Source organism: Tamandua tetradactyla, chromosome 4 (assembly GCF_023851605.1).
Source record: "Tamandua tetradactyla isolate mTamTet1 chromosome 4, mTamTet1.pri, whole genome shotgun sequence".
NCBI classification, from domain to species: Eukaryota; Metazoa; Chordata; class Mammalia; order Pilosa; family Myrmecophagidae; genus Tamandua; species Tamandua tetradactyla.
The window spans coordinates 100,807,148-100,834,950 of NC_135330.1; the positions used below are offsets into that span (position 1 = coordinate 100,807,148).

The following is a 27,803-nucleotide window of genomic DNA, read 5'->3' on the forward strand; positions in this document are numbered from 1 at the left end:
TGTCCTGATGTCACCAGAATAATGCTCTAAAAATAAAACACTGAAAATAAGGATCTGATTCTTTTTCCCACTAAAAGGAGTTGTTCTTTTTTAATGAGCAACGATTATTAGATCACATATTCTGTAGACAGAAACAAGGACCTTATACTTAAGAAATCCACATCTTGGATTATATTCTGCTCATTTTCCATAGATTTTTTTTCCAAGGTTGGGGAGGATGATGGTGAAGAAGGAAGAAGAGAGGGAGAGGGGAGAAAAGGAGAGGGAGACAGGCGACAGGCAGAGAGCAGAGATTTTTCTGCTGGGAGAGGATAAAGTTCTCCAGTTTGTAGAGGGGCCTCACTGGAATGACTTGCCGTGGGGTGGAATCTGGTCTAACACCCACCTGGCTGAGAGGCTTGGATCCCACAGCTGTGCTCGTCAATGACCCTGGGCCATGGCAGAGACCCCAGGCTGCCCAGCAGCCAGGCTCTGAGTGCCTCCCACCAACATAAACGGGCTCCAGCCCTATGGTAAGGAGCCCAGGTGCTATGTGAAGCTGCTTAGCTTGTGCTCATTCCCAACAAACGACGAGGCGGCCCCAGATGCAGCAGAGCATCTACCATAAAATAAAGCAAGAGAAAGTGAGGTAGGTAAGAAATAACCATAATTTATTTTGATGAATGAACTCCAGGGCTATATGTTACTCTGGTTTTAGGTAAGTCCTTTGGGGGCCCTCTGAAATGTAGGTGATGGTTGTAAATTCCCCAGTGGAAGGGTTCTTTGGTCTACTCCATTCTTTAAAAGGCTTTGAAGGAGAAGAGTAGAAGCAAGTATAAATTCTTTTCACCTCACTCCCTGATCCAACACAACTCTCTTCCTCAGCCAGGAGATGGCTGGTGCTTGAACCCCCACTGAAGACGAGCGTGTGTGACCTGAGGAGTGTGGCATCTAACATCTCCACCCCACCAGGCTATACAGCTGGGGGGTGTTGGTGAGACATGAAAGGGGACCCGGGTGCCGGGAGGGCCTTGGCCTTGGGCCTCCTTCCTTTTCTCCTGGGCTGTTTTTGTTCAGGTTACATTGACTAGGCTCCTGGAAGTCACCAAGCCCCTGCAGTTTTCCCTTTTCTAACTGGGATTTCTGCCATCTGGTGAGAACACACTTTTACAGAGGAGCAAGGGAAGACTGCGCCACGGGCGCCACACGCTCTCTGGGTTAGCGGGAGAGCAGCGGCACAGCCCACATTTTTCAGGTAGTGAAAGGGACGGACCCTGGGATGCCCGAAGGGACGCCTTCTTCTTGGACAAAGAAGAATGTAGAAGGATGCTGGCCACCCAAGACCACCTCTGGGATGACGCTTGAGGAGCTGTGTTTGGACCTGATGCTGATAAGATCGCTAACAAAATACCCGAGGGCTCTAAGTTCTGGACGCTGCTGTGTGAGCCACCCAACTTCCCTGAGCGCCTCTCCCAACCTTTTATGCTGTCAGGTGTGTGGACGAGGCACGCTGGCTGTACCGTATTACATTAGTAGAGGCCGCCTTCTCCCTCACCACCTGCAGTGATGCTTCTTCTCCTCATTTATGGGTTCAACACTGCGCAGTTCTTAGAAAGCCTGATCTTGTAAATGTGAATCTAACTCTCTGATGGAAAAATGTCACCAATGCCTTCGTTTCCCACCAAGGTTGAGCGGCAGCGAGACATGTCACCAGGCAAGCTGCACCGCCGCTCACATGTGCTGAGACAGAGCAGCCTCTCTGAAAGCCTCTTCCAGACTTCACATGCTCTTTGGTTTAATATAAAATTAAATAAGCAGATAAAACAAGGAGGGAACAAACCACACGCGACTTAGGTTGCTGCCCCCTCTATCCTGCCTTCCTCTCTCTCCCACGTAGTAGGAAAGGCGTTTGTGGGATGAGCGACCCTGGTGGTGACTCTATGCGGTCTCCATCTCTTAGAAGACTTGTCACAGGAAGCAGTGCGCTGATCACTCTGCTGGACTACCTGCCTAGTAACTAGCTGTTAGGAAACAAGTAAGCAATGTGATGATTGCACCTTCAAAGTTCACGCAATACAGCAAAAACGGACTTCCTCTTAAGCTTCCGAGAGAGTCCGTTAGCACCTGAAGACGGTCATTTCCACTGTGGGGAAATGCCAAAGGCGAGGAGACCATCCTCCTCCTCGGAGTGCCTTGGTCTGAATCTGTCCTTTGATGCACAAAAGCGTAGCCAGAGCTCAAAGCTGCCCAGGACAGGGGGGCTGGGAGGAGTGGCTCCGCGGTCCTGGGGTAGATGCCGTGTGCCAGCGCGCCTGGGTCCATTGATGGTGCTTCTCTGAGGCTCTGGCGACATGGTGGGCACCCCCCTGCAGGCGTCAGACCTCCGAGCTGTCACTGCTGTGGCCCGCCGGGGACACCATGGGCTCGCTGCTGCCCACGCCTTCCGGGACGCCCCTCCTGCCAGGCTGCTCTCTGCGCCTGCACAGCGTCACGGCCAGGGTGGCCAGGCAGACGGCAAGGACGCTTGAGGCGATTCCCGTGACGCCGGCCACCAGGCCACCCCCGGCGCCCGGGCCATCCAGCCTGCGGGGGCCAGTGTCGCCAGGGCCAGCACTCCCGTGGGGGCCCCGCTTCCTGCCGGTGCGGTCCAGCGCCACGTGCTGGATGTTGGTGCCACGGCTGTGCCCCGCGCCAATGTCCAGCGGGGGTGCGCTCCCGGCCCCCCTCTTCTCCCGGCCTCCGGCAGGTGCCTGGGGCGCCCCCTGACTCACCAGGGAGTGGAACTGGGGCTCCAGACTTCTCTTACCGATGCCACGACCGGCGCTGACTTTTGACCTCAGCGTGTAGACCGTGTGAATGTACCATTCTCGACCGAGGGAGACCTAGAGACACGACCCGCTGCGTCAGGACATCAGGCACCGCGCCACCTGCATCCGTGACCGCACGCAAGAGAAGCGAATGGCAGAGACAATACAGGGTGGTTTAACTGAGTCTGCAGAATTCATTTGAGGGTATAGAATGTGCAAGACATTATGCGTTATATATGTGCATAGTGCAAATGAGTGCTATATATATATGTATACACATGCACAATATATATGTTTCGTGCAAATCTGAAAGTAGCATGTGCTGGTAAATATCTGGTGTTTATAGTCCCAGAATGTCAGAGCTGTGTAAACTGTCTGTGCCAGCGGGGAGCTGTCAGCTACCCAGAAAAGCCACATTGTCCTAACCCATTCTTGTGGAGGGCAGACCTATGGTGAGCGAGGCCCTTTCATTAGGTTGCTCCCATGGAGAGGTGACCCAGCCAATTCAAGGTGGGTCTTAACTCTCTTTACTGGAGTCCTGTGTGAGGGAATAAAAAGACGGTGAAGCCCAGAGAGCCCAGGGACGTTTCGAGAGAGAAAAGAAATGCCTAGAGACATTTTGGAGAGAGTTAATGTAGAGAGACAGAGAACCACCCTGCAGAGGCTAAGAGTGGACGTGCAGGACAGTGGCCTCAGAGAGGCGTCCCCCAAAGGGCAAGCAAGGACCCACAGCAGCGCAGAGAGGAAGCCACTGGGATCAGAAGCTGAAGGAGATGCAGCCCGGGAGCAAAGGACCAGCAGATGCCAGCCACACATCTTCCCATGTGAGAGAGGAGCTCCAGATGACATCAGCTCTCTTCAGAGTCAAGGTATCTTTCTCTGGAGGTTATAATTTGGACATTTCCACGGCCCTAGAACTGTAAATCTATAGCCTAATAAATCCCCATTGAAAGAGCCAACCCATTTGGGGTATATCGCGTTCTGGCAGCTTCAGCAAACAAAAATACTGTCTAACTTATTAATTTTAAAAATGAATAAATAAGGGTGATGCAACAGTGGCTCAGTGGCAAGAATTCTCATCTGCCAAGCTGGACACCCAGGTTTGATTCCTGGAGCCTTCCTGTGCTTCCCCTCCCCCAAAAATGAATAAATAAGAATAAATAGCAGATATTTGAGTGGTTTGTCCAATGTCACTCAACTAGTCTAGAGGCTGAACTAGAGCTCAAACTTTCTGAATCTCATCCAGGGACTCTTTTCAGGGATGTCTTTGTGCTTAAACGACATACAAAACCACAAGAAAAGTAGTTTTCATGCTTTCCAGGGCCCTAGGAAAATAAGGGTTTCTTGGCAGCTCTTTGAAGCAGGCAAGCTTAGAGGGGTCAGATACTTTGATAATTGACAGTAAAAATGAAAACAAAAATATTGTAATTCAACCTCTTGTGTGAAAGCATTCAGAATAATAGATATGCTTCCTTAAGATATCCTTCTTATGTTGAATAAGGTAAAACTTATTCTCCAAGCCTCTTCTGTCTGGGAAATTTTCAGTAAGCACCCTAAAAGATGGATTTGCTCCCCCAAATATTCACCACATGAACACATCTTTCCACTTTTCTTGCGTCTCTGCTCAGTCTTGCTCTCACTGCCTGGTCTCTTCCTCCCTTCTCTTTCAGGGTCAGCTTTCTCTAGCTGGGTTTAAGGAGCCTCTGAAGGTGGAGCTTTTGTGGGCTTCACCCCAATAAAGCTGGTCACAGAGGAAGGAAGGGTTGCACAAGGAAAGTATAGTTCCGGCCGTTGTGTGGGGAATTATATTCTGGGCTGAATAAGGATCTGCATCCCACCAGTCTTAGGAAAATACTCATGCATCAATTAAGGTATTAATGAGCTAGCATTTAGGTGCCCGGTGCTAGTCTGTGGCTTGCGTGTATTATCTGACGCATTGTCGCCTCAGCTGCGAGGGGAGTGACTGCGTGCCATTCCCACATTGGGCATTCAGGCAGGAAGCCCAGGAGCTGGAGGCAGGCAGCCTCACGGACCTGCCAGGAGTGCAGGTCTGCTCACCTGGAAGAGGGGTGCTGAGTCCACTTTAAACCCATCCGACCCAGGCTGGTTCACCAGGAGAATGGCCTCAGGGTCATCCACAGCCAGCTTGGCATTGAACAGGATGTTCCCAAAACTGATGGCTTGTGTCTCTGGCTGAGCTTTGTCCTTTAAACGACAGGGGAAGTAATGACGGCTGTGGATGCTGCCATATCAGCAAGTCAAGAAGGCTTTCAAGTTAGTTCTCTGCTAGGACAAATTACTGTGAAATGCCACATTGGGTTGAATTTGAAAGGATGCTCAAGACAAAAAGGCTTAGCTTAGACCCCCCCGACTGGTCTCACTAGGGCCGGAGCACGTACGTACCACAATCTTGAACCTGTGCAGGAGCGAAGGGGAGTCGGCCAGGCAGCCATACTCTGTGCCCTCCGGCCTGTACTTGGGGACGTAGCCATCGGCCCCTGTGCACAGGAACACCTTCTCCACGCTGCAGTGGAAGGACTCGCCCAGATTCTGCACGGGGTCCACCATGATGCGGCCGTAGATGACGTCCCCTGGAACAGAGGTGGGCATTGGCTCCTGCCACGCCAGGGGTGTGGCCACTTGCCAACGGCCAAGGCCCGGGGTGCCCCCGATGCATAGCCAGGGCCGAAGGCCTTGTGGGCCACTCCCAGGCCTGCCTGTATTGACCACGCCCTAGACTGACCCCAGTGGCAGAGACCGACTGGCCTCTGCTGCCAGCCAGCAGTGGAAGTAGCACCAAGGCTTGGCCTGGAGCTTGGCCTTTGTGTCATCCCATCGGGGCTGAATAAGATGGTGGGCAAGATGCTGACTAGCAGAACACAGAATGATACAAATAAAGAACAGGCAATACAAAGCTTGATGTGCTTTCGTTGATTTAAAAAGAGAGTTGAGTGAAATGCCCTGGTATTGCCCTGGTATTTGATAATTCATTTCATGGCTGTTCAGCCACGCTGCCACACATGCCAGGTATGTCTGCAGGTGTGGGAGACACCCCAGCCACCACCCCCGAACGAGACAGGCGCTGCCGTCCTTGCCCTTTGCACATGCACAGTCTCACGCAGCTGCAGCGTCTGAGTTTAGGCAGCCCAAAAAACATCAAGGAAAAAAAAAATCCAGCCTGTTCCAAAAGTTGCTTAGGTGGGAGAGATAAATGTCAATTTCCATGGACTGAAAACCGCCCGGTGATATTCCACAATTCTCAGGACCACCCCTCTACCCTCGCCAAAGTGATAAAGGATCATTCGTACCTCAAAACCAGAAAAGAAGTTACCTGTCCTCTTCAAAGATGATCCCGATAAAGCAAAGCACTTATAGACGCACGCGGCGGACAGACAGACAGTATAGCCTACTTGTTTGCAATACCTTCTGCAAAGGCAGCATCGCTCTCTTGCCCAAATCCCATGGATCCATCAGACAACCAGAGGCTCTTCTTGGAGAGCAGGTACATTTGGGTGTTCAGGGAAAACTCAGCTGCCACTGGGTCACTGACCTAAAACCAAGTGTGAAAGCCCTTTTACGAGCTGCGGACGGTTGTCTGCAGACACGCATATCCACACATCCCCTGGGCCCTGCGCTGCCGTCGGTATGCTCAGCCAGGCCAGCTCAGGGAGTGGAACCCCCAGCGGTCAGTCCCGAGAATGCAAAGTGGCAGTGGAATTACTTTTCGAATGGGATGCTGATTTGTCTGGGCATAAAAGGGGCTTACAGAGTCACGGGCAGTGGGGGCCAACAGTTAGTATGAGTTCTTGGATGTGTATATTCCTATCTTGCTAGATCTGGGATGTTTTCAGCCGTTATTTCTTTGAATACTCTCTCTGCCCCTTTTTCTCTTTCTTCTCTTTTGGGACTCTCACGGGTTCCTCAAGCTCTGCTCATTTTTCTTCACTCTTTCTCCTTTCTTCTCAGATCAGATGATTTCAATTGTCACATCTTTTTTCCCTGATTTCTTTATTCTGACAGTTCCAGTCTTCTGTTGAATCCTTCTAGGGAATTCTTAATTTCTGTTACTGCAGTCTTCTCTTTTTGGTTCCTTTTTTTATAATTTCCATTTTTGTGTTCACCTTTCATTTCCCCTATTTTCTTGAGTCATTTGCCCATGCTTTTCCCCCCTGTAGCTCCGGGCATATTTAGGGTCTTTTTTCGTCCTCGACCGTGATGGTCCAGATTAGTTCTCCTCATCAGTGGTTTCTAATACTCTAATCCTCTCCTCTGGCTGAGCCATCACTTCCTGTTTCTTTGTATGCTGGTGCCCTTCTGTTGAAAGTTGGACATTTTACAACTTTAATGCATTATAGCTAGGATTTAACTCTGAGATGTCAATTTCTTAAGCGTGTATCCAACTCACGTTAGAGCTTCACTTGAATGACAGTAGCAAGTACAGATAGATGATTAGATAGATAGATAGATAGATGGATAGATAGATAAAAGAAAGAGAAAGCACCTTTCCCAGTCTTTGCAGGCAGACCTCTGAGTGCTCTCCTTCAGGACATCTCCTTACAATGAGCTTAGAGAACAGCTCCAGGCCACAGTGCACGGGCCTCTCTGGTCCTTTCTGCTCACACGTTTTGTGTTGGGCATGTGTGTGGCACTAGGAGTTCCCTGTTTACATGGATATGAGTGTCCCCTCCTCCCTAAGAAGCAGTTTTCTCATGGTCCCGGGCCCTGGGCTGTGTGTCCTGCAGCCAGTCACCCCCTGCCCAGCAGCCATGCTCAGGGAGCCGCTTTCTACGCACAGGGCAGGTTCTGGAATGGCGAGTCCCTCAGGCACCACCAAGCAGCCTGGACCGGACACACGAGCTTACTCTGCTCCCTCCAGAGCCAGGGCCAGGATCCACACTGGACCAGGGCGGGGTGAGGCGGGGCCAAGCAGGACGCCATGAGATCCACCGCTTTAAGTGGCCTTTTCCCTCACTCCAGCTTGCCCTGTCCCTGCAGACCTTCCGCTGGTTTCTGGAGCTCCGAGAAGGAGCATCTGCTGGTTCTTGCTGGTTGTTCAAGCCTCTGTGGGGGGCGGGGTCCAAAGCTTCTCACTCTGCATCTTGATTGGGTGGGGGGCTTCACATTTCTTTTAATGCACAACAGCACCTGGCACTGTGAAGAAGCATGGACTACAGATTTCCCTTCTCACTGAAGACAGAGAACAAGATGAAGAAGTACAGAAGAGCTCTGGGGAGAATTCTCAAATCCCCAAGGCAGCAAACTCCAGGAGGAGACAAACTCAGGTCAGGTAAGAAAACAATCACCATTATGTGCTTTCTAACTAGAGATTTTATATCCCAAACTAACAACAGAAAAAGGACGGTTCTTAGCTCTTTCCTTCCTCTCTTGCTCCCCTCCTATCTGGGGTTGCTTTTTCTCAACATGCAAACCTTAAAGTCATCTGTGTGAATGAAAACTGCTTTCTGGTAAAAGTAAAGCAGGACTTTATTAAAGTGGGATTCTAAAGTCATGGGAAGGGATGGGCCACGGCGGCTCAGCAGGCAAAGTTCTCACCTGCCATGCCAGAGACCCAGGTTCAATTCCAGGTGCCTGCCCATGCAAAAATAAATAAATAAATAAATAAATATAATAATAAAGCCACGGGAAGGTCATTCTCTGGACATACCTGCTGGAATCGGATGTCCAGGTCGAAGCTGATGGGCTCCCTGGGGCTGCAGGTGACTGGCAGGCGGTAGCCCTGGGTGGCCGGGGCGGTGCAGGGCAGCAGCTCCACCTGGTAGGCCCCCGAGTAGTCACGCACCTTTGGGGAGGAAGAGCCAGTGGTGGTCACTCTCCAGGGGAAAGCAGCCGCGCCCGCAGAGACGGCAGCGGGAAGTGAGGTGCCTACCGCGTGGTCCGACACGAAGCTCCACAGCTGCTCGGGCTGCGCGTAGGTGGGCTGGCTCCTCAGCAGGCGCAGCGAGAAGGTCAGGGCAGGGTGGGCAGCCGACACGACCACCGAGCTCCTGGGGGATGCTGGGGAGGGCACGGCAGTCAGGGCCGCACGACACTGAACAAGGTTCAAAGCGCCCCGTGCCGTGGTCTTCAGGCCTGTTCTCCCGCCGGCCTGTGGGTAGGTGGGCTGCCCTCGGGTGCCGACGGGGGCTGCTGAGCCGCCGTGCAACCCGCCAAGGCCTTGTAGCAGCCGGCGAGGCCCCTCCCCAGGCATGGCCCCAGCCTCACCCCGGGCAGGGCTGCTTTCCCGGAAGCAGAGGGCGGCGGGCGGGGTGGGGGTCCGGATGTGTTATGCACACGGCTCCCAGCTGAACCCCGACAGGCCTATCAGTACCGCCACGCTGGGCAGACCCTGTGGGCAGTGGGATGCGAGGGGAATGAGTTTGCACACCTTCGTAGCTAAACAACACTCAGCTTCTTAGAAAGACAGACATGTGGAAGGGACTGCCAGGACCAGGGGCTACCCTTCTTCCAGAACGGCTGATCCCAATAAAGCAAAAATGATTCATTCGGGTTCCCTATTTCTTGGAGCTTAGTTTCACAAAAGTACAACGTCCCCTTTCTAGCCTCCTCAACATCCAGCCCTATTTCCCACCCCGATGTAACCTGGCTTTCTCAGGGAAAACACACAAGCCAGTTTAGGAAGATGGCCAGTCAAAGAAAATTAAATTATTTCTGAGACATTCCTAGTAAAAATCCACTGCAGGGCGGGCAGATTCTCAGTGGCAGATTCTCGCCTGCTGTGTCGGAGACCTGGGTTCAATTCCCGGTGCCTGCTCATGCAAAAAAAAAAGACAAAAACAACTGCCTGCAGACATAGGCCTTTTCCGACCACTGCCTTCTTGCCTTCTTATGTTCCAAAGCCCAGCCTGTCACAGGCCGTGAACGTGTCAGGCCAAACTTACCAAAGGGAATTAGTAAACATGTCCGAAACTCAGTTAACATGAATGAAAGTGCGTGGGTACTGCCCTAAAATAAAGTACCTCCGGTACCTAGAGGGTCCTGGGAGCACAAAGAACTTGGTGAGCGATCACCTGAACAGCTATATATATATTTGGACAATGGAAGCCGAACAGAAAGGGACAATCACTGCTTTATCTAAGGAACCCTCCAACTACGCTGGACTAACTGGGTTTCCTGCTAAGTCTAATCACTTTTTGTTTTCTCTACAGGAACACATAGATGGAAATGGTAGTGTGAGAACTTGAAGACTTACTAAGCCCCATGCAGGCACTACACATATATGTATTTGAAATTAAGGGCTTGCACGCTAAGGCGAAGCCTGTGGAAACGTGACCAGGTGTGGTAGATTCAGTTGTCGATTGGCCAGGTGAAGGCACCGAGTTCTGTTGCTGTGGCCATGAGCCAATGGTACGTGAACCTCATCTGTTACTGATTACATCTGCAGTTGGCTAGGAGGTGTGCCTGCTGCAATCAACGATGTCTAATTTAAATGGCTGGTAATTGAATGAGAGACTCAACGTAGCACAGCCCAAGCAGCTCAGCATACCTCATCTCAGCATTCGCAGCTCAGCCCAGGCCTTTGGAGATGCAGAAAGGAATCACCCCAGGGAAAGCTGTTGGAACCCAGAGGCCTGGAGAGAAGGCCAGCAGAGACCACCCTGTGCCTTCCCGTGTAAGAAAGAACCTCAGATGAAAGTTAGCTGCCTTTCCCCTGAAGAACTAACAAAATAAATCCCCTTTTATTAAAAGCCAATCCGTCTCTGGTGTGTTGCATTCTGGCAGCTAGCAAACTAGAACACCATGGAATGTGGAGTCCATGGAGAGTGGAGAGTGGCCACTGGCGAGCATCGAGTCTTACCGGGATGGGACAGCACAAACAAGCCGTGGAACTGAGCCTCGGTCTTGAAGTTGACGACCAGACGCCCTTCCTCACTGATGCGCATGCTGGTCGGGTGCAGGGAGCCTAGGGTGGGAGACAGCACAGGCCGCGTGAGGGGGGGGGCACGGCTCTGAGAGCACAGGCCTCAAAAGGCAGCCGAGATGTCTCTTCTCTATTTAAAATTCAAGGCACGGGATGCTATCAGGAGGCTGAGTGTCAACTGTTAGAGGCAGACATGGTTTTGCTTTATTTTTCTAAGGAAGAAGGTGTCTAGAAAGGAGGAAAAATCAAATTAGGTAACATGAGTCAATTCAACTGCACTTGGAGACTGATTGGAATAAGCCAAGATTTCTGAAGCCCACAAATACGAAGTCGTAAATTCAAACACATGACCAACTTGTCAGAATCATGGAGATTTGGACATGTAGGTGGAAAGGGGTTTGTGCTCCAGATTTTCTTTTTTTTTGCATGGGCAGGCACCAGGAATCGAACCCGGGTCTCCAGCATGGAAGGTGAGAACTCTGCCTGCTGAGCCACCGTGGCCCACCCTGTGCTCCAGATTTCATAGGCTTAATGAAAACTGAAGCTTTCTCTAGATTTTCAGAAGTTTGAAAAAATTTGGCTCCAGATATAAGAAGCAAAAAGAAATCTTCATGTTAGAAGTTGAGTACTCTGGGAAAGAGCCTCATCAAGATTCACAAAAGTGTCCGCTATGTAAGGCAGGAGAGGGAATTCCGACATCTGAAATGACTTGGAATGACTGCTCAGGGTAATCCCATCACCCTCTCACAGCTCTGTGGTCACCTTCATCTGTTTGGAACAGCAGATTAGAGTTGAGGCGGCTATCACCCCTCCATTCCGTCTGGCCTGAGGCTGCGGCCACCCCTCCACGGACAGGAACTGCAGGGGAAGTCTGAAAAGAAACGGCACTAAAGGCTCCTGGGGGATCGCTCGGCTTTATGCCCATGGCCTTGGTAACACACGGCTTTGCAGATGCTGGTGGGCCCAAGAGCTGGGGGCACCCACTCCACTGTGCACAGGCACATGGCTGACGTGTTGCAGGGGCCCAGGGCCTCGCAGTGGAAAGAGGAGGTGTCATCAGAGCTGATGGAGTCCCGGGAAGGGTCCGCGGTAGCCCCACGACCGCACAGCCTGCTAGCTGTACCGGGCACACTGCGTATGCACTTCAAGATGCATCTCCAGTGCTGAGGAAGAAAACTGCACGTCTTCTCCTGCGTTCATTCCTCCTTTTCAATTGCAACTACCCCTGTCCATTTCTAGAACCCAAGCAAATAGACAGACGGTGCTGCTGACACGCAAATCACTACTCACCTAAGACGGGCCCTAAGAGATGGCTAGCCATAAAATGTAGATGCTACATGTAACAGTCACTCATAATGCAAAATACGTGGCTCCGGATGATTTAAAGTTTTCCCATGACAAAAGTGAAATTACTTTAAAATTTACTGAATAGAAAAATAAAATGCATTGGAAGCTGTTTCTATTTGTTTTAGCTAGAGTAAGAAATTACCCCCGAGGAGTCTAAACATTAAGGGATTCCAGCTTTCCTGGCCTTGGGTGCCCACCTCGGAGCTCGGCCTCTGGGGGGCTGCCGATGCCCTCATTCCACAGGATGGCCGTGTCGTACACGAAGGTCAGCCGGAGCTCGGACTTCAGGTCGAAGTGCTGCCAGCCCCCCACGCCCACAGGGGAGTGGAACACGTAGGACACATAGAGCGGGACTCGCAGCGTCACGTAGGACTGCACCAGGTTGAGGACCTAAAACAGAAAGAGGACACCTGTCTGTGCCAGGCTGAGCCAGTGCTGCGTCCGCATGTCCCAGGGGCCCCTTCCACTCGGGGTGGATCGCGGCTGACCGTCAAGGAGAGGAAATGACAGTGGTTACAATGCAAATTTTCCCTCCCTTAATTTTGAATCACTTATACTACTTCTGCAACAAACGATTTGTAGCAGAAATCCTTAAGACAAACTGCACGTTTTGCACATGGTTTTGCCTTTATAGCAGCTTCATCAAGATGTAATGACATACCACAAAACCCATCCTTTTAAGGCGCAGAAGTCAACTGGTGTTGATATATTCAGAGTTGTGCTACCGTCACCACTATCAGCGTTAGAACATTTTCATCATCTCCAGAAGCCCTTGCGCCTGTTACCAGTCACTCCCCACGTCGCCCATCCCCAGAAACTTTCTGTATGGATTTGCCTATTCTGCACATTTCTCATAAAATGGAATCAGACAATCTGTAGCATTTCGTGATTGGCAATTTTCCACTGAGTACAATGTTTTCAAGGCCCACATGTGCTTAGCACAGGTCAGCACTTCATTCCTCTTTGAAGCTGACCAGTGCCCCTTGTGTGCACAGGCCCCACTTTATTTACCCATTCGTCAGTTGATGGACATATGCTTATTTCCAGTTTGGGGGTATCATGACTAATGCTACTATGAACTACTTTTTATTATATAAAGGAAAATGAAGCAAAGCAGGAAAGATCTGGAGGCAAACGTTACGAATGTTGTGTAATATTTAAGATTTCCCGAGGATAATTTATTTAAATGAAGGGTCTTGCTTTGAATCTTATACTTTCATCTTTTGGGACAGAAAGAGACATAAGGAAACTGTGGCTTTTCAAAGCAATGCCCACCTCCCATGGCATCTTACACCTCCCGAGGGGCCCTGCTGAGTGAGAGCCCCTCCTTGTCCCCAACTTGTTCTGTCACTCTTCCTCCAACTCAAAGCTGAGGCCAGTTCTAAAACCACTGAACAGAGCTTTAATTCTCTCAAGCGCTCGTAGAATACAATCACCCTCTCCTTCTGGGACCGCACACCTCAGGAGTGAGTTGGACTAGCTGAGGCCAATCGAGTTTCCCTTCCACACTGACCTGGCCACAGGGAAACTGACCCATGGGCCAGGGGGACGCTTCAGTCACGAGCACTCTAATTCCCCACTCTCTCGTGCAGTTAAATGTCAACTCCACAAGTCACAAAAACAATGATTTAAATCACCACCAAAAATGTATAAGGAGAGACTCATCACCCAAGCAAGTTATTTGAGTCCCAGCTGCTTAGTAGCCAGCCCTCCCTGCCAGCAGAGAAAGCAATGCAGGAAAAAATCCTCTGAAACAATATTTTCTAAGGGTGGACATTATGATGGTCACTGAGCAAGTTTCAACCCTCTGGAGTGACATGGACATTGACTGAGTCAGTCCTTCTACCATGGATGATTAGATTCATATTTCTCCCCGTGACTTTAATATGCCACCCTCTTTTTAAAATAAATCAGAATTTAGGGAAGAATTTCTAGTTAAACTTCCCAGGTGGTAAGAACAAACGTTTTCCAGAATTGTAATCTACCCACCTAAGCTGTGTGGAGCACGGCCCTGGCTGGTCAGCCGGCCGACCTCCCCAGAGCCGGGCGCTAACCTGAAGTTTGGTCTTTTCTGGACACAGAAATGTCACCTTACTGCACTTTCTCATGGCCCACAAACTGGTATTCCAGTATCCAGACATGCTGTCTAGAGGAACTGGGCATATAAGGAAACGCTTTCATTGCCCAGGTCACCTGCTCATTTCTTAAAAACTGAAAAATTCAACACAATCATCTGATGTCTAGTTTTCCCCTTAAAGAGCATTTAATTTCTTTCAGCCTGCACCACAGGATTCTTTAAAGTACATATGTTTGCAAAAGGAAACACATGTCTGATCTGGTACACCGCTCTTAAAGAACCTGAGACATGATATAATTTCATGCATCCTACTCGGGTCTGAAGTTTCTTTAACAAAGACAAATGATTCTGCAAGTTCCATATTTAAAGGGAAATTATAAAATGCAAATGCCTTGGAAAAGGAAACACACTGACATAAATATATACGACTAATAAGGGTTTCATAAACAGCGGTACATGTATATTCAGGGAGGACCCTGCTTGGATAAGAAGGACTGCTGGTCTGCATGTGAGTTGGCTAGTGAGGGGGGAAAGAAAATTAAACTCACCACATCACCTACGGTGGAGGAGCATGGGTTATAGAGTTAATTCTTCATTTATTTTGGACATATAGCTGCAGCTATCAAACTTACATATTATTTATTTTATTGATATTTTAAAATTCCTATAAAGGTAGACAATTATACATATGTTGTACTGGTAAAAAGCTATCTAGATTTACCTTGTTCCTTTGACAATTCCACTCGAGCAGGGGCAGATTTTACAGGTGGGGAACTTGAGCTATGGAGAGAGTAATTGGGTTGCCCCAGATTTTCTGCACAATCAGAACCAACACCCAGGCAGGTGTCAGTCACCAGTTAACACTAGTTAACTGACAGCTGCACTGTTAGACAGCACCGCTCAACAGAAATACCACGGGAGCCACACGTGCGATTTTAAATTTTCTAGTAGCTACATTTAAAACAGTGAAAAGAATGGGTGAAATTAATTTTAGTAATATGTTGTACGTAACCCAACATATCAAGCATATTACATTTTAATAAATAACCATATAAAAATTATTCATAAGGTATTTCACTTTCTTCTTTTCTGGTGGTAAGTCTTTGGAATCTGGTCTCATTTCACGTGCTCACCTGCCACCACGGCTAGTAGTGACCATTTGGAGAGCACAGCTCTAGAATGCCACAATAAATGTGTTTCAAGATCACCCATAATGAAAACTAATCATTTAAAACATTTTACTGTCATGCGTCTGCCCCACCTTTATGTGGGAAATGTGGCTTGTGTTTACCTGAAGATCAAAAATGGAGTCAGAGTTGCTCAGAGAAGCTTCTGGAGTTTTATCTGTGGACTACCAAAGCTGGGAACTTCTCATGGCTGAAATTTCCTTCTGTGGCTGTTTTCAATGCCAAAAAGACATCATCCTCAAGATGCTGTATTGATGAATGCGTAAAAAGTCTCCCAGGTCCCAATAGCTTGAAGTCTTAATGCAGTGTATACTTAGCTATAACATGTTACAATTCTTAGCCAAATTCTCTGAGTATGGAAATGTACACACACAAGAAAGATCCTTGGCTCCCTCCCGTTACCAGCCTTTCTGAGGGTCAGTGGTCTTGGACAAGCAGGAAGGAGGGGCTGGGCAGGGCCAATGTTGGTCCCAAAGTCTTCAGAGTTGAGGGCAGCTCTATGGGTATCTGCAGCAATAGAACTGGTCATGATCTAAGGGCCACCAAGAGAAGAATGGTTACCCAAATCACGATGGCACAACCACAAGGCGAAGTGTCAGGCAGACATAAAAAAATCACGTATTTAAAGAATGTTAAGTAAAAAAGAAAGCAGTGTACAAAATCGTATAAAGAATATGACATTTCTACTAATAAAAATATGTTTGTATGTTGAAAAGAGGATAAAAAATACATGTGTGTACAATGAGGGTGGGACAATGGGAGACACCTGTGCTTTTTTACATAGCTCTCCCCAGCGGTATGACTGCATTCATTAAAAGATACATTAGTAAAAAATAAGTTGGTAAATCTGACAAAACAGGAGGCAACACAGTTTTCTGAAGTTACCCATTTTGGATTGTTCTTGTTATTTATTGCAAGATATTCGGGAGGGGCTCGCGTGCGAAAGAGGGTGACTCAGCATCCTCCAGCATAAAATACTGGGATAGAAAGAGAGAATTTCTAAAGTCCCCAAAGTTCTATGTTTCTAAATCAAATACTCAGCTTAAGGAGGCAAACTTATTCCTCACATCAGGCATCTAAGAAAACCGAACCTTGTCTTCCCCAAAGTATATTACCATGTCACGTTTTAAGTGCAAACTGTAATTGGGGTTTTTCATGCTGTAATTTCATGCTGATTGAGTGACATGATCAGTAACTGTTTACCTGAAAGGGTGAGAGAGTGAAGATTCCGACCTTGCTACATAGATAACCAGGCTGAGAGAAGGTGCAATGAGCTATAGCTTTTACTTTGAAAAGAAGTTGATTTTAAGTAAAAAACAACCAAAAATAGCCAATAGTTTTAAAAACTCAGTTTAACTTTAAGTACTATTTTGGATCAAAAGTGTTTTTATTGTATTCCAAGAAGTTGTAAAATTTTATTTACAAAACAGATATTCTACCTGAAGGGGGGTGCATAGAATCATTTTTAAAATCTCTCTACCATTTATTTTGCTTTTCCTTTCGACTATCTGCTTTTATATTTTAGAAACTATTAAAAATGTATGTTAGAGCTGGATATCAGAGATATTCTGAGTTCCTTTCTCTTGGCAAGTAAAATTCTTGGTTCATGTAAGGGCAATGATTTGACTCTTAGAGCCCTTTCCTGTCTTGGCGTGCGCCCTCCCTCTCTAGCATTCTTGCCAGGTATCTGTTAGGGGCCCTGGCACAGAGCAGGTGTTCAGTGAATATTTCTTGAATGAATGAATGAATGAACGCACAAATGAGTAGGATAGTGATTTTTAGCTCCTTAAAAGCAGAAGCTGAAACTGTCTCAATATCAGTTGATGCTCATTGCCACCAAACTGCATAAAACTTAATAAATGTCATCACTCCTCATGAATGACTGTCCCAGATGTTTCGTGTGATTCCCTCAATTTGGCAGCTCTTTCTTATAAATGGAATCCGCTGACTTGAGAAGCCGGGGAAGGCAGAAAACATGCAGAATGTGTTACAGCTTCTCCACCACAAAGGAAAAGGTAGGGATGTGGCCACATTTTGGGGCAGTGGCTTCAGCGGTGACGTACACGCGAAGGAATAAAACAGGCTCCCTTCATGTCGCTCTCGGCAGAAGCGTCTACCAGCTGGGAAAATGCGTTTGCCTGGTGACACCCCTGAGCGGGGTCGCCAGGTCTACAAAGGACCTAGAGAGGGGAAGCTGGGGGTGCTGGCTGCTTGGCCAGAGCTGACCAGAACACCAGACGGACAGGCACAGCTAGAAGGTGGCTGCCTATGAGGCTGTAGTCTAGAAGGGGGCGGTGGAGCCCCATGTTTACCCTCCGTGGATATCTTGTCTGTATTTTTGGCCGTTTTCCCTCCCTAAATGAAGAAGTGCAAACATTGGTAACACTCCCGTGAAATTTTACAGTAGAACGTATTTACCAAGCATTTGGCTTCTTTTCTCGTGAACTGTATTTGCAGTTAGAATCGCCTGCCTGTGTTCAGGGAAAACTGCAGAGCCCCCTCAGCATGCTATAGGCTTGCTTGTTTCATGGCAGTGGCTCTGTGTGGTACATTTTCTTGACAGTTATTGGGCAGCATTCATGGTCCAAGAACAAAGGGAAACGTTCCTTTGCTTTCTTGCTATGGTATCCTAGAGCACATCCATGCTACATATTCACCTGTGCAAAGAAACACCCAAATAAATATTATGACGTGCTGAGAGCACAGGCTTTCAAGTTCTATCTCCTTACTTCCGCTGCCTCATCTGTAAAAAGGGGAGAAAATGAGTGCTTATTTCATAGGGTTTCTTTGAGAATGGAATCCACGGAAATCTGTGAAGTGCTGTGCAGAACGGCAGGCCAATAATGAACATTGAATGAATGTTTAATTACTATCTCATTATTATTGTCACTATTGTTATCATTAGATCTATTATTAGATGGTTCCTCTGGTTATTAGGGAAATATCTCAAGGGGTTAGGCTTCTTCTATTTTATTTATGTTTTCTCCTCCTCCAGCTATCCTTAAATAATTGTGTGTGTGAGTGTGTGTAGGGAGTGTGTGTGTGTGTAGGGATAGCAATAGCGACAGAAGAAGTAGAAGCCTGAGTCCAAGGAAGAAAGGAGGGAAAGAATCAACTCTGAGCCTCATGATAAGAGAATAAACAACATGGGTTATTAGAATTACCAGCATTTACCTTACCCTGAGCCCCGTATGACTTACAGTGATTTACATGTAATGATGAGCCTCATGGGTATACTGTTAAATATATTTTCAACAATGCCAAAGCAGAAACATTCCTTCATACCTCAAGCTCGCCTTCTTACTTCAGAGGCTAACAAAGTGGGTGCAAATGGGGTCACGTGGCCATTCTCCTACTGCATCCTCTCTCTCTTCCCTGTACTGCGTAAAGGGGGCCTTGGAGGCGGGTGAAGCTTAACTGAAACCTGCAGCTGCCAGTTTTTACCTAATGGAGGAGAACTGCTGGCAATTCAACTGCAGAAGCAGAACAAAGACCTGTGGCAGTCACGGGAAGAAAAAAAAGACTAAACTTAAAGAATTGAATGGAGGAACTGGAAAACAACAGCCACCCAGCAATCTATAGTTAATTAGGCTGAGATCTGGCCTGAGGGTTAACACACTGGAGGGTGGATTTGCATTCAGAATGACACTGATGTGTTCGGGAAGTGGGCAGGTCTAATAGGATATGGCTCAGGAAGGAGAGCTGGAGAAGCTGAGCTAAGTGGCACAAACAAAGGACAGAGAAGAGCTATCCTTTTGCAGAGAAGACAGAAAACATCCTTAAGGGTGAAAAGAAACCATATCCCAGACAAGACCCCACAAAACTCTATAGGGCAAAGAAAGGATTCTGACAGTGAAGAGCTAGCACCCCTACCATTTTCCCACCTCATTTATACCAAGATGGATTTAAACAAGCTCCTTAGAGAAGAACAACCAGAAAGGAAATAGAATTAATTTAATACAGTTGAAAATGCTCTGTGAGGATGAGCTAAAGGAACTGGGTTATCTGGAAAGGAAAAAGACTAAGTGCATTTGTTGCTATGAATTTTTATTTGGGGGATAGGATTTTTTTCATGTTCTTTTCGGGTGCAAGGAAAGGTTCTGGAAGGAGGATCTGGAGAACTAAGTCTTACCAGGGCTTAACCGTCCAAGGACCCAGCTAGAAAACAGAATGAAATGTCTGGTTCCAAAGCCCAGGCTCCTTGCACCATTTCACACCGTCCTTCTGTTGGTTTCGTATTTGGGGTTCTTGCTCATCTGTGCTAGTTCCTGCTTGCTGCTGCTTTTGGAAGAGGTGGTTAAGATATTGGCTCATTACCTCCAAATCCAACAGTTCCCAGACATGACACAGAGCTGCCCATTCAACCTCAGCGCTGACCTTGCCGTGGGATTAAATTTAGCCAGGGGTCGTCTGCCTGCTTCTTATTTTTGTATTTCAACACCTTAGTTACACAGCACAGAAAAAATCTGGACCCCTCTTTGCTAAATCTCCAAAGACATGAAATATTCTGGGTATCACTCAATACTTTAATGTAGAAGGCTACTTTTATTAACTCTTGGTTCAGTCCAGGTAGGAGGGAGCATTTTTTTCAAGTTCTCATTGTCATTCTACATATTTTCGATTCTCTATTCTAACCATAATGTAGGCCTTGCTTCATTTTAATCATTTCAGCGACTCTGTTGGTGATGATGGGGTGGGTGGATTGTGGGTGTATGTGTGTCTGTAAATGTCCTCCTGAGTGCAAAGAGGAGTTGGTTATCACATGATGGGAATCATACTGAGCTGTTGACGAGGACACTTTGCCTGTGTTAAGGATGGAGAAACGAAACAGGGGAGGAAAAGGGAGAGAGAGTGGAATGAGAAGGGAGAAGAGGGAGGTGGAGGGGATGGAGAAGGTCAGGAGGGAGAGAGCTCAGCCTGCTCGGGCGGCCAGCCCACCTCAGGTGGCTCCAGCCCAGCCCTTACGCTTAAACATCCGATGGAAACGCACACTCCGAAGAGATTTTTGTGACACCAGAGTAGGTCTCGAGCATGAGGCAATAATTACACAAGTGCCCTTACAGACCACAGATGCTGCTGCAGCCACATTGTCAAGGGGACATACATTTTGACACATTTTCCCAGAAATGGGCGTGATTCTTTGCACCACCGATGGTGTGGCCTACATCAGTTGGCACACTAGAGTTGGGGTTTCACCCAAATCTATTCATCAGAACTAAGTCATGTGGTTTACCCGGTGCCTGGAACCATTAAAGACCCTCACCTGTCCGTCCTTACCTGGCCGTCCGTCCCGATGGTGCCTCCACAGTCAGTGAGCAGCTCAGACATGTCATAGTAGCTGACAAACTCCCACAGACAGGCCTCAAGGTCCAGGTTTCGGTAGAAGCGGATGGTGCCGGGGCCCCTGATGGACGCATTGTGCTGGAAGGGGTACGTGTCCCCCACGATGTCTGGGTCGGCGGTCGCGTTGGTCAAGAAGCCGTGGCGGGTCTTCACCTCGGTGTAGTCCAGGAGGTTGGAGCACTTGTGGTGGGCAGCACGCGTGCCGTCGGGGCTGAGGGTCAGCTGGAAGTTGGAGAGCTCCCGCGTGGAGAGCACAGGCAGCAGGCCTGCGGGCAGGGGACAGCGCCACATGCTGCTGGCCCCCGGAGGGCCAGGGCCACGCAGGGCTCCTCTCAGGGGCCCCTGACCCCCACCCCTGAGACCCCTTCAGGAGAGCTGTGACCTGGGAGCAGCTTCATAATGATACTAACCTGTTACCTGACCTGCTTATGCTATTTCTGCATGACGGCACAGTGGGGCACTTCAGAGGCCAAGGGACACGGCCTGCTGCCGTGGACTGGCCTCCAAAGCAGGCGGAGGGTCTGGCCATCTTCAAATCAGCCAGACAGTAGAGATATTTCCAAAAATGTACAAGAATGCCTCTCATTGCCCATATATATATTTTTTGTTTTATGAATTACAACTTTTTCTTAAAAGATGTTAAGTTAATATGTAATGGATTTATAATTATTATTTAAAAATAAATATTTTTAAAGTTTCTGTATTATGGTTTAAAATCCAGTCAATATTTATAGCTACAGCCACAAGAACAAGGCATTGTTGGGGTCCTCAGTGATTTTCAAGTGTTGGGGTCCTCCTGAGACTACAAGCTTGAACTACCTCTATGCAGATATTTTAATATCTGGAAGATGTCTTGCTTGTGGCAATAAATGCTGAGAGAGGTTTATAAAGCTCCAGCTATGAAACAGCAAATACCTGCACAAGGCAAGCTTTCAAATAACCAGATGCTTTACTGCAAGTCTGAGCTCACGAGATACGCAGATGTACTTGAGCTGCATTTATAAAAGCCAGCACATTAACCAAACCCTGTGTTTGGACATGTGAAAACAATTACCTAATTTTGTCGAAATGCTTAAACTGTCAAACTTTCAAACACTGGGTAGGAAGGAAGCAGATACCCTCGAGAGAAGCAGGGGACTGGAAGCTCAAGATGCAAACTGACCCCACGAGGCACCAGGTGAGGGAGAAGATAAAGCCCCGTGGAGCCCACCCACCTGCCCGGCTGCCTAGGGCACCCACCGTCCACGTGCGGCATGGCGACCGTGAGCTTGATGAGGTTGGCGTGGCCCGTGTCCCCGGGGCCCGTGTAGCGCAGCTTGGCTGAGAAGGGCTCTGCTCCCACCGCCCCCGGCACACGGGGGTGACAGAGACCTGGACAGAGAGAGGACACCGTTGCGCCCAGGGAGGAGAGGAGAGAACACCCGAGGAAGAGTCAAAGGTGGGCGCCGGTACTTTCCCCAGTCAATTCAATCCCCTGTGGACAGAGAGGGGGCCTCAGGGGTGCTGGAGGCCCCGCCCAGCGGGCAGCCTACAGCCGCATGGACATTCTAGGGGTTCCCAGGGTGTGAGGAAGGGCGGTAAGTGTCCAACGTCACTCCCGATTACGGTCACATGAGCACAACTCCTTGAGTGTAAAACAGGAAGGATCCAGTAAAAGTTACTAGCAGCCAAGTTAATTGCTCTAAGTGTGGTTTAATTAAGTGAATTCGGTTTTTCATCCTAGGATAAGATGCATTATTTATTAAAATATACATTAATTATTTGTAAGTGAATAAAGCTGAAAGTGAACTCATTTTTTGAAAAGACAAGAAACTATGTACAGTAGCATTTCCTCTGTATCATGTAATTTCTTACACTTTGTTATCTATATACATATCTGTCTGTCTGCTATCTATTCACCACTCATTGGCCCTCAAGGATTTTGACATGAAAACCTTCCTTCAATGTTTGCGTTAAGAGAATTATGATGCTTTTATTTTAACAGTACAGAAGGAACCAAGATGCTAGATTATAATTTCAAGAGAACTGGGCAACATAAAATTGTCTTGTATTTGTACAAGACAAAGGAAATAGACATTTGCTGGCAAAGCAATGAAATCGGAGGTAGACCCATTTCTGGGATGTCTGATATTTTAAGAGGGGACTTACTTCATGGCACTGCTTAAGTTTCGCTTTTGGTTTTTGCATCAACACAACAGGCTTTAAAAAAACACTTAAAAAATGACTTTAAAAAGAGAGCTTGGGCGGCCACGGTGGCTCAGCAGGCAGCCTTCTCGCCTGCCGGAGACCCGGTTCGATTCCCAATGCCTGCCCATGCAAAAAAAAAAAAAAGTGCTTATTTGCTATGCACATCGTTAGGTATTTGATCCTGAACATATAATGGGGGGGAGGAGGTACATGATCTTTTTGCAATAAATATACTTATGAACCTCTGCGTGCAAATGGAGATTTTAGAAATGGAATCTTATAAAATAGAGTACTATTTCTAAAATGTAATCCAAAACTTCTTTTGCAGAGCAAAGCGTTTGTTCACAAAGTGGATTTCCCGTCTTTTGGGGTCATCTAGACACATCCTATACTGCACCCCTGAAAGCCACCACCTTTGCAATTATGAGGTCTCTCGATCCTGTCCTCCTCCCCTCCTGCTTCCCCATTTCTCGGCCTGTAGTCTCCAAAATATTCCATGCCCTTTCACGCTGCTATGGGATGCGGCTCATATATTTTTCTCTGCCATTTTCAAGATTTCAGCTTAAGCATCATCTCTTCGATGAATGAGCTGTCTCAGGGTAGGATGAGTCACTCCTCATTTTGTATTTTGTGCCCATGTCAGCTTGACTGGGCACTTTTGGGCAACAGATCGTGCCTATTTCTCTTAGCGAGTGCCAGCACGGAAGGGGGCACCTGGCATATCTCAGGTGCTCAGAGAAGTCGAATGAATGACTGTTTTTATAATGAACGCTTCCTAAAGCTGGGGTTTCATTTGTAAGCGCTTGCAGAGTGTTCCGGAGCGCCTGGGGGACCTGGTGACGAGAAACCAGACGTTTACAGCACGCGCGGGGTTACCTGCGTCCGGGGCCACCGTCACGACGGGGCTCAGCAGCTCCAGGCCCGGGCGGCCCTCGTGGGTGACGGCGCGCGCGGCGCACTGCAGCCTGGAGCCCGGCTGGAAGTAGATGGCGTCCAAGGCCCTGGCCTTGGAAGAGGTGAAGAAGGTGTCCAGGTCCAGCTCGCGCAGGGGGCTGCTGACCCCGTCGGGGCCCGCGGGGGCGCCGACCAACCAGCGGAAGCGGCTCTGCGAGTCGTCGATGCGCTCGCTGGCGCACAGGGCGCGCGTCCGGCCGTAGCCTGGGTGCTGGGGGTCGCACGCCTGCGGGGGGAGAGGCTGTCAGGGCGCGGCCCAGCGCAGGGGCCCCTTTCCATACGGTCTCAATGCAACATCCAAATTTCTGTTCCCAGAGCGGGAGCTCGGACTGCTTCCAATCTTGCACCTCCTGCGCTATGTAAGACTTTTTCAGCTCCAAGTTCACACGCGCCAACTGTTCGCAGTATCAGCACCTCTCGAATGGCTAAGTCACCTCTGCCGCCCCTGCCCTCCCTGCTGCCGGCACCCGCCTCCCGGCACGCACTCCTGATCCTCCGCAGCGTTTCTCAGCACCCCAACCCCCGCCGCCATCCTGCCTCTCCCTCCAGCCCACCACGCTGACCCGCACCCCTCATCCCTCCGTCCCGGGCAGGACAGCTGCGATGGCTCCCTGCTCCCAGCGCACAAAGCCCGCATTCGTTGACCTGGCAGTTTAGGACCTCTCTAGTTCAATTCCTAATGACCGTTTTTACCCTGTTAATCCAATAAACATTTATTGCACAGCTGATCACATAATCATCGCGCAAGGGCAGTTGTGACAGACAAATAAATCAGCCAGGCTTTGCTCGAAAGGTCTTGGAGTCAAGAGAAGACAAGTGAAAAAGGAACTAAATTAACGCTATTCTTCCACATGGAACCAGTGTCGCAGGCCCTTCTTCCCGGAATAACCTCCCTTATCAGACCCCTGTCTCAAAGTACTGAGGTTGCACCTGCCCAGCCAGCGCCCTCCACACCTGCTGAGCGGCAGCTCTGCTCCTGATTTGTACCGTTCCCATGAAAATGGTCACATATTGCCTTATATTAGGGATAACAATTTCTCTCTATATATTTTAACAGTTTTAGTCATACACCATACAATCTATTCAAACTTATGTACTTTTTATGTTCTTTTTTTTTTTGCACAGGCAGGCACCGGGAATCGAACCCGGGTCTCCGGCATGGCAGGCGAGAACGCTGCCTGCTGAGCCACCGTGGCCCGCCCTGTGTTCTTTATTTTTAAATTTCTTGAGCATAGAGTCCATATCTTTCTTCTTTCTGTATCAGGGACAGGCCCTGAGAAAACACACTATTTTCACATCAAATAGCTAATATAAATGTGGAATGAAGAGAAACGGGGAGCTGTATTTGATTAACATTATATTTCTTTTCCACAATTCAAACTTGAAACCCTGTAATATTTTTCCATTTTTATTTCTTCATGACAAAGCCAGTGCTGTTAAGAATTATAGAACCTTATAATCAAAATTTTCATCGCTTTCTTCCATTGTCTACTCACCGTGACACAGATGACGGGGTACCCGGCCGTGGGCCCCATACTCAGCCTCGCTCTGGAAGTGTCGTCATATATCAGCAGGGACACGACTTGAGGGACGGAGGGAAAAGTGACATCTGCCATGCTGGTGGCCTCTTCTATGTACACGATGGCTTTGGTGTCCTGGATGGGAAGACAATTGCCACTGCTGTTGACACAGTCCCTCTCTGTGCTTTCGTGGCTCAGAACCACGGCAAGAGCCTGGCAAGCCCACAGCGCAGCTGCAATGAGCAGGTCACACCCGAACCCCAGGTGCTGGGGGCTTTCTCCCCGTGGCCCTCGCCCTAGGGTGCTCCCCAGGCGCCAGCGGGCAGCATGACCCCAGGGCGCTGAGCCGAAGGGTGGCCCAAGGCCCCAACCTATAGTCTAGTGTAGACAGTGGCTCGGTCTGCTTTGGGAAAAGTCAAGGAGTGGAGAGCAGGAAGAAAGCTGACCAACGCCCAGAGAGGAGGTATGTGGGAGGGTCAGGAAGTCTGGGGGAGGAACTGAAGGTGTGGGTGGAGGCACCCACAGCAGGGGAAACCGAGGCCAAGAGGTGCCTGGTGCACCTGCGAGGGCCCTGTGGACACGCGGCCTGCCCTGTGGACACGCGGCCTGCCCTGTGGACACGTGGTCTGCCCTGTGGACACGTGGCCTGCGCGTGACCGGCCTCCAATTTCCAGCTAATGGCACAGTTCCCAAGCCATGTGCACAGCACATTCCCACAGCAACCTTCCGCCTGAGACGGGCTGAGTGAATCTCTGTTCTTTTACCCAAAAGACCCTAACACAATCCTCCATAAAATATCAATAAAGGTCTCATTTTTACCTGACACTTGTAAAAATATAATTGATAAAGACTTTTCGCCCATGCTGACTGAATTTTTAAATACGCCCTGAAGAAAGCAAGGCACCAAGCAAACACCGTCAAGTAGTAAAAACAACAAAATGATAAAACTTATTTAAGGAGAAAACAGCTCCCCAGTATGACCTCACTTCAATAGCTAAACAAAAAATAAAGAAAATGCAGTAAATTTAAGCGCAGTTATTATAAGAATTGGTCTGTTCCTAAAACGATGTGTAGCTTTAAAAACTATTTCAGGTGAAATGGTCAAAATTGTGTGAAAATTATGCTTCTCTTGATGAAACTCTGGTTGAGGATACACTATAAATTTAGATAAACACAAAGTAAATATTAGGATTCGAATCTTTGGCCACAGAAGCGTCTGGATTTTCCAATTCTTGAAAAGGCGGGAGGGACAGATGGGAATTTGGCTGTCATCTCATGTGGCCTAAAAGATGAGTTTTAAGGGCATGTCGTGCTGAATAGGGGAGTCTCTTCTTTGTGCCAAGATCACGATGCCTTCTTGCTGGAAACTAAGCGTTAGAGTGACCCCCATGGGACTTAGGGGGCCGGGGACATGTTACTGGGGAGCCCCAGTTACTTGAGAAATACAGAATTATCCCTTCATCCTGATCTCGTCAGAATGGAGTTATTTAAGGGGTGAGAAGGATTTGGAGGCTTGCAGCAACCCCATGCCTTACTGTGCACTCTGTTTACAGGCGTTTTCTTTGGTAAAATGCGGTCCAGGCTTCGCTGCACATCTGCCACTCACCTGCGTCTCAGCTATCATATTCTCATCCGGTGTTAGGTGGACAGAGAAGGCTTCCCTCATCTCTCTCACGTCATCAGAGATCACCTCAACTTCAACAACGTGCTGCGTTTCTCCTTCCTTAAACTCGAGTTCTACAAATGCGAAATCACAGGTTTAAATACTTGACAAATATAAAGAGAAGCTTTTGGAAGGCTTTTTTTTTTACCGTGACCCCCCAGTGAGCAATGCATTTTATACTGTGGCCTGGTATATTTTTGCAGGTTTGTGTGGGTGTGGGTGCTTGTGTTGCATGCGAATAAAACGGAATCAAATGTTTAGCAAACATTCCATGCAGAAGACCTGGGTTTGATTTGCAGCCCATGCACCAAAATAAAATTTTAGCAAACACTGCTTATTCTGACTGCATGCATTGCACTCTCATCTCTTCTATGCTATTCCATTTGAAAGAAAATTCTCATTATAAGTTTCTAAATTGATTTATTGGCCAACAGTTTTAAAAAATGCTGAGTTACAGGATGGATAATTAGCAATTCTAAACTGGGACATACATTCACCTTTCATTCCTCAGAACTTCTAAGGCAGTCGAAGGAATGTGACCCCAGATATATGAATAAGAGGTTGGTATCTCCATGTATATATGGAAAAAGCTGGATACAAAATCGTTGGGTTTTTCAAATATCATATCAAATTATATTTTTAATGACTTCTTTTAGTTGTTGTTCTTGGAAACTTAGAAAAGTTATTTTGGATAACTTCCTTCACCATTGTCCCTCTTTATTAAAAAGAAATGCTTATCAGAATCCCTTTTCTAACCATCCTGTTCAAAATTTGTAAAATGGTTCATGTTAGTTGATTTTATTGAATTCAAGAAAAATCAGCTGACCATACTTTTAAAATTGGATAAACCACGTGTTGGT

The 27,803-nt window shown here is 48.1% G+C and overlaps 1 protein-coding gene across 1 annotated transcript in view; it reads right to left on the minus strand.

Moving 5' to 3' along the window:
• Positions 1 to 230: 230 nt before the first annotated feature.
• FREM2 (FRAS1 related extracellular matrix 2) overlaps positions 231 to 27,803 on the minus strand; it is a 141,291-nt gene continuing 113,718 nt past the window's right edge. The window contains exons 12-24 of the mRNA XM_077158046.1: positions 26,887 to 27,017; positions 25,257 to 25,415; positions 23,683 to 23,986; positions 21,859 to 21,990; positions 20,554 to 20,885; positions 12,210 to 12,402; positions 10,603 to 10,707; positions 8,674 to 8,801; positions 8,452 to 8,586; positions 6,210 to 6,336; positions 5,190 to 5,377; positions 4,845 to 4,991; positions 231 to 2,861 (exon numbers count right to left, since the gene is read on the minus strand). Of these exons, the coding sequence (XP_077014161.1) occupies positions 2,355 to 2,861; positions 4,845 to 4,991; positions 5,190 to 5,377; positions 6,210 to 6,336; positions 8,452 to 8,586; positions 8,674 to 8,801; positions 10,603 to 10,707; positions 12,210 to 12,402; positions 20,554 to 20,885; positions 21,859 to 21,990; positions 23,683 to 23,986; positions 25,257 to 25,415; positions 26,887 to 27,017 (2,588 nt within the window). The 3' untranslated portion in view covers positions 231 to 2,354. The remainder of the gene's footprint in view (positions 2,862 to 4,844; positions 4,992 to 5,189; positions 5,378 to 6,209; positions 6,337 to 8,451; positions 8,587 to 8,673; positions 8,802 to 10,602; positions 10,708 to 12,209; positions 12,403 to 20,553; positions 20,886 to 21,858; positions 21,991 to 23,682; positions 23,987 to 25,256; positions 25,416 to 26,886; positions 27,018 to 27,803) is intronic.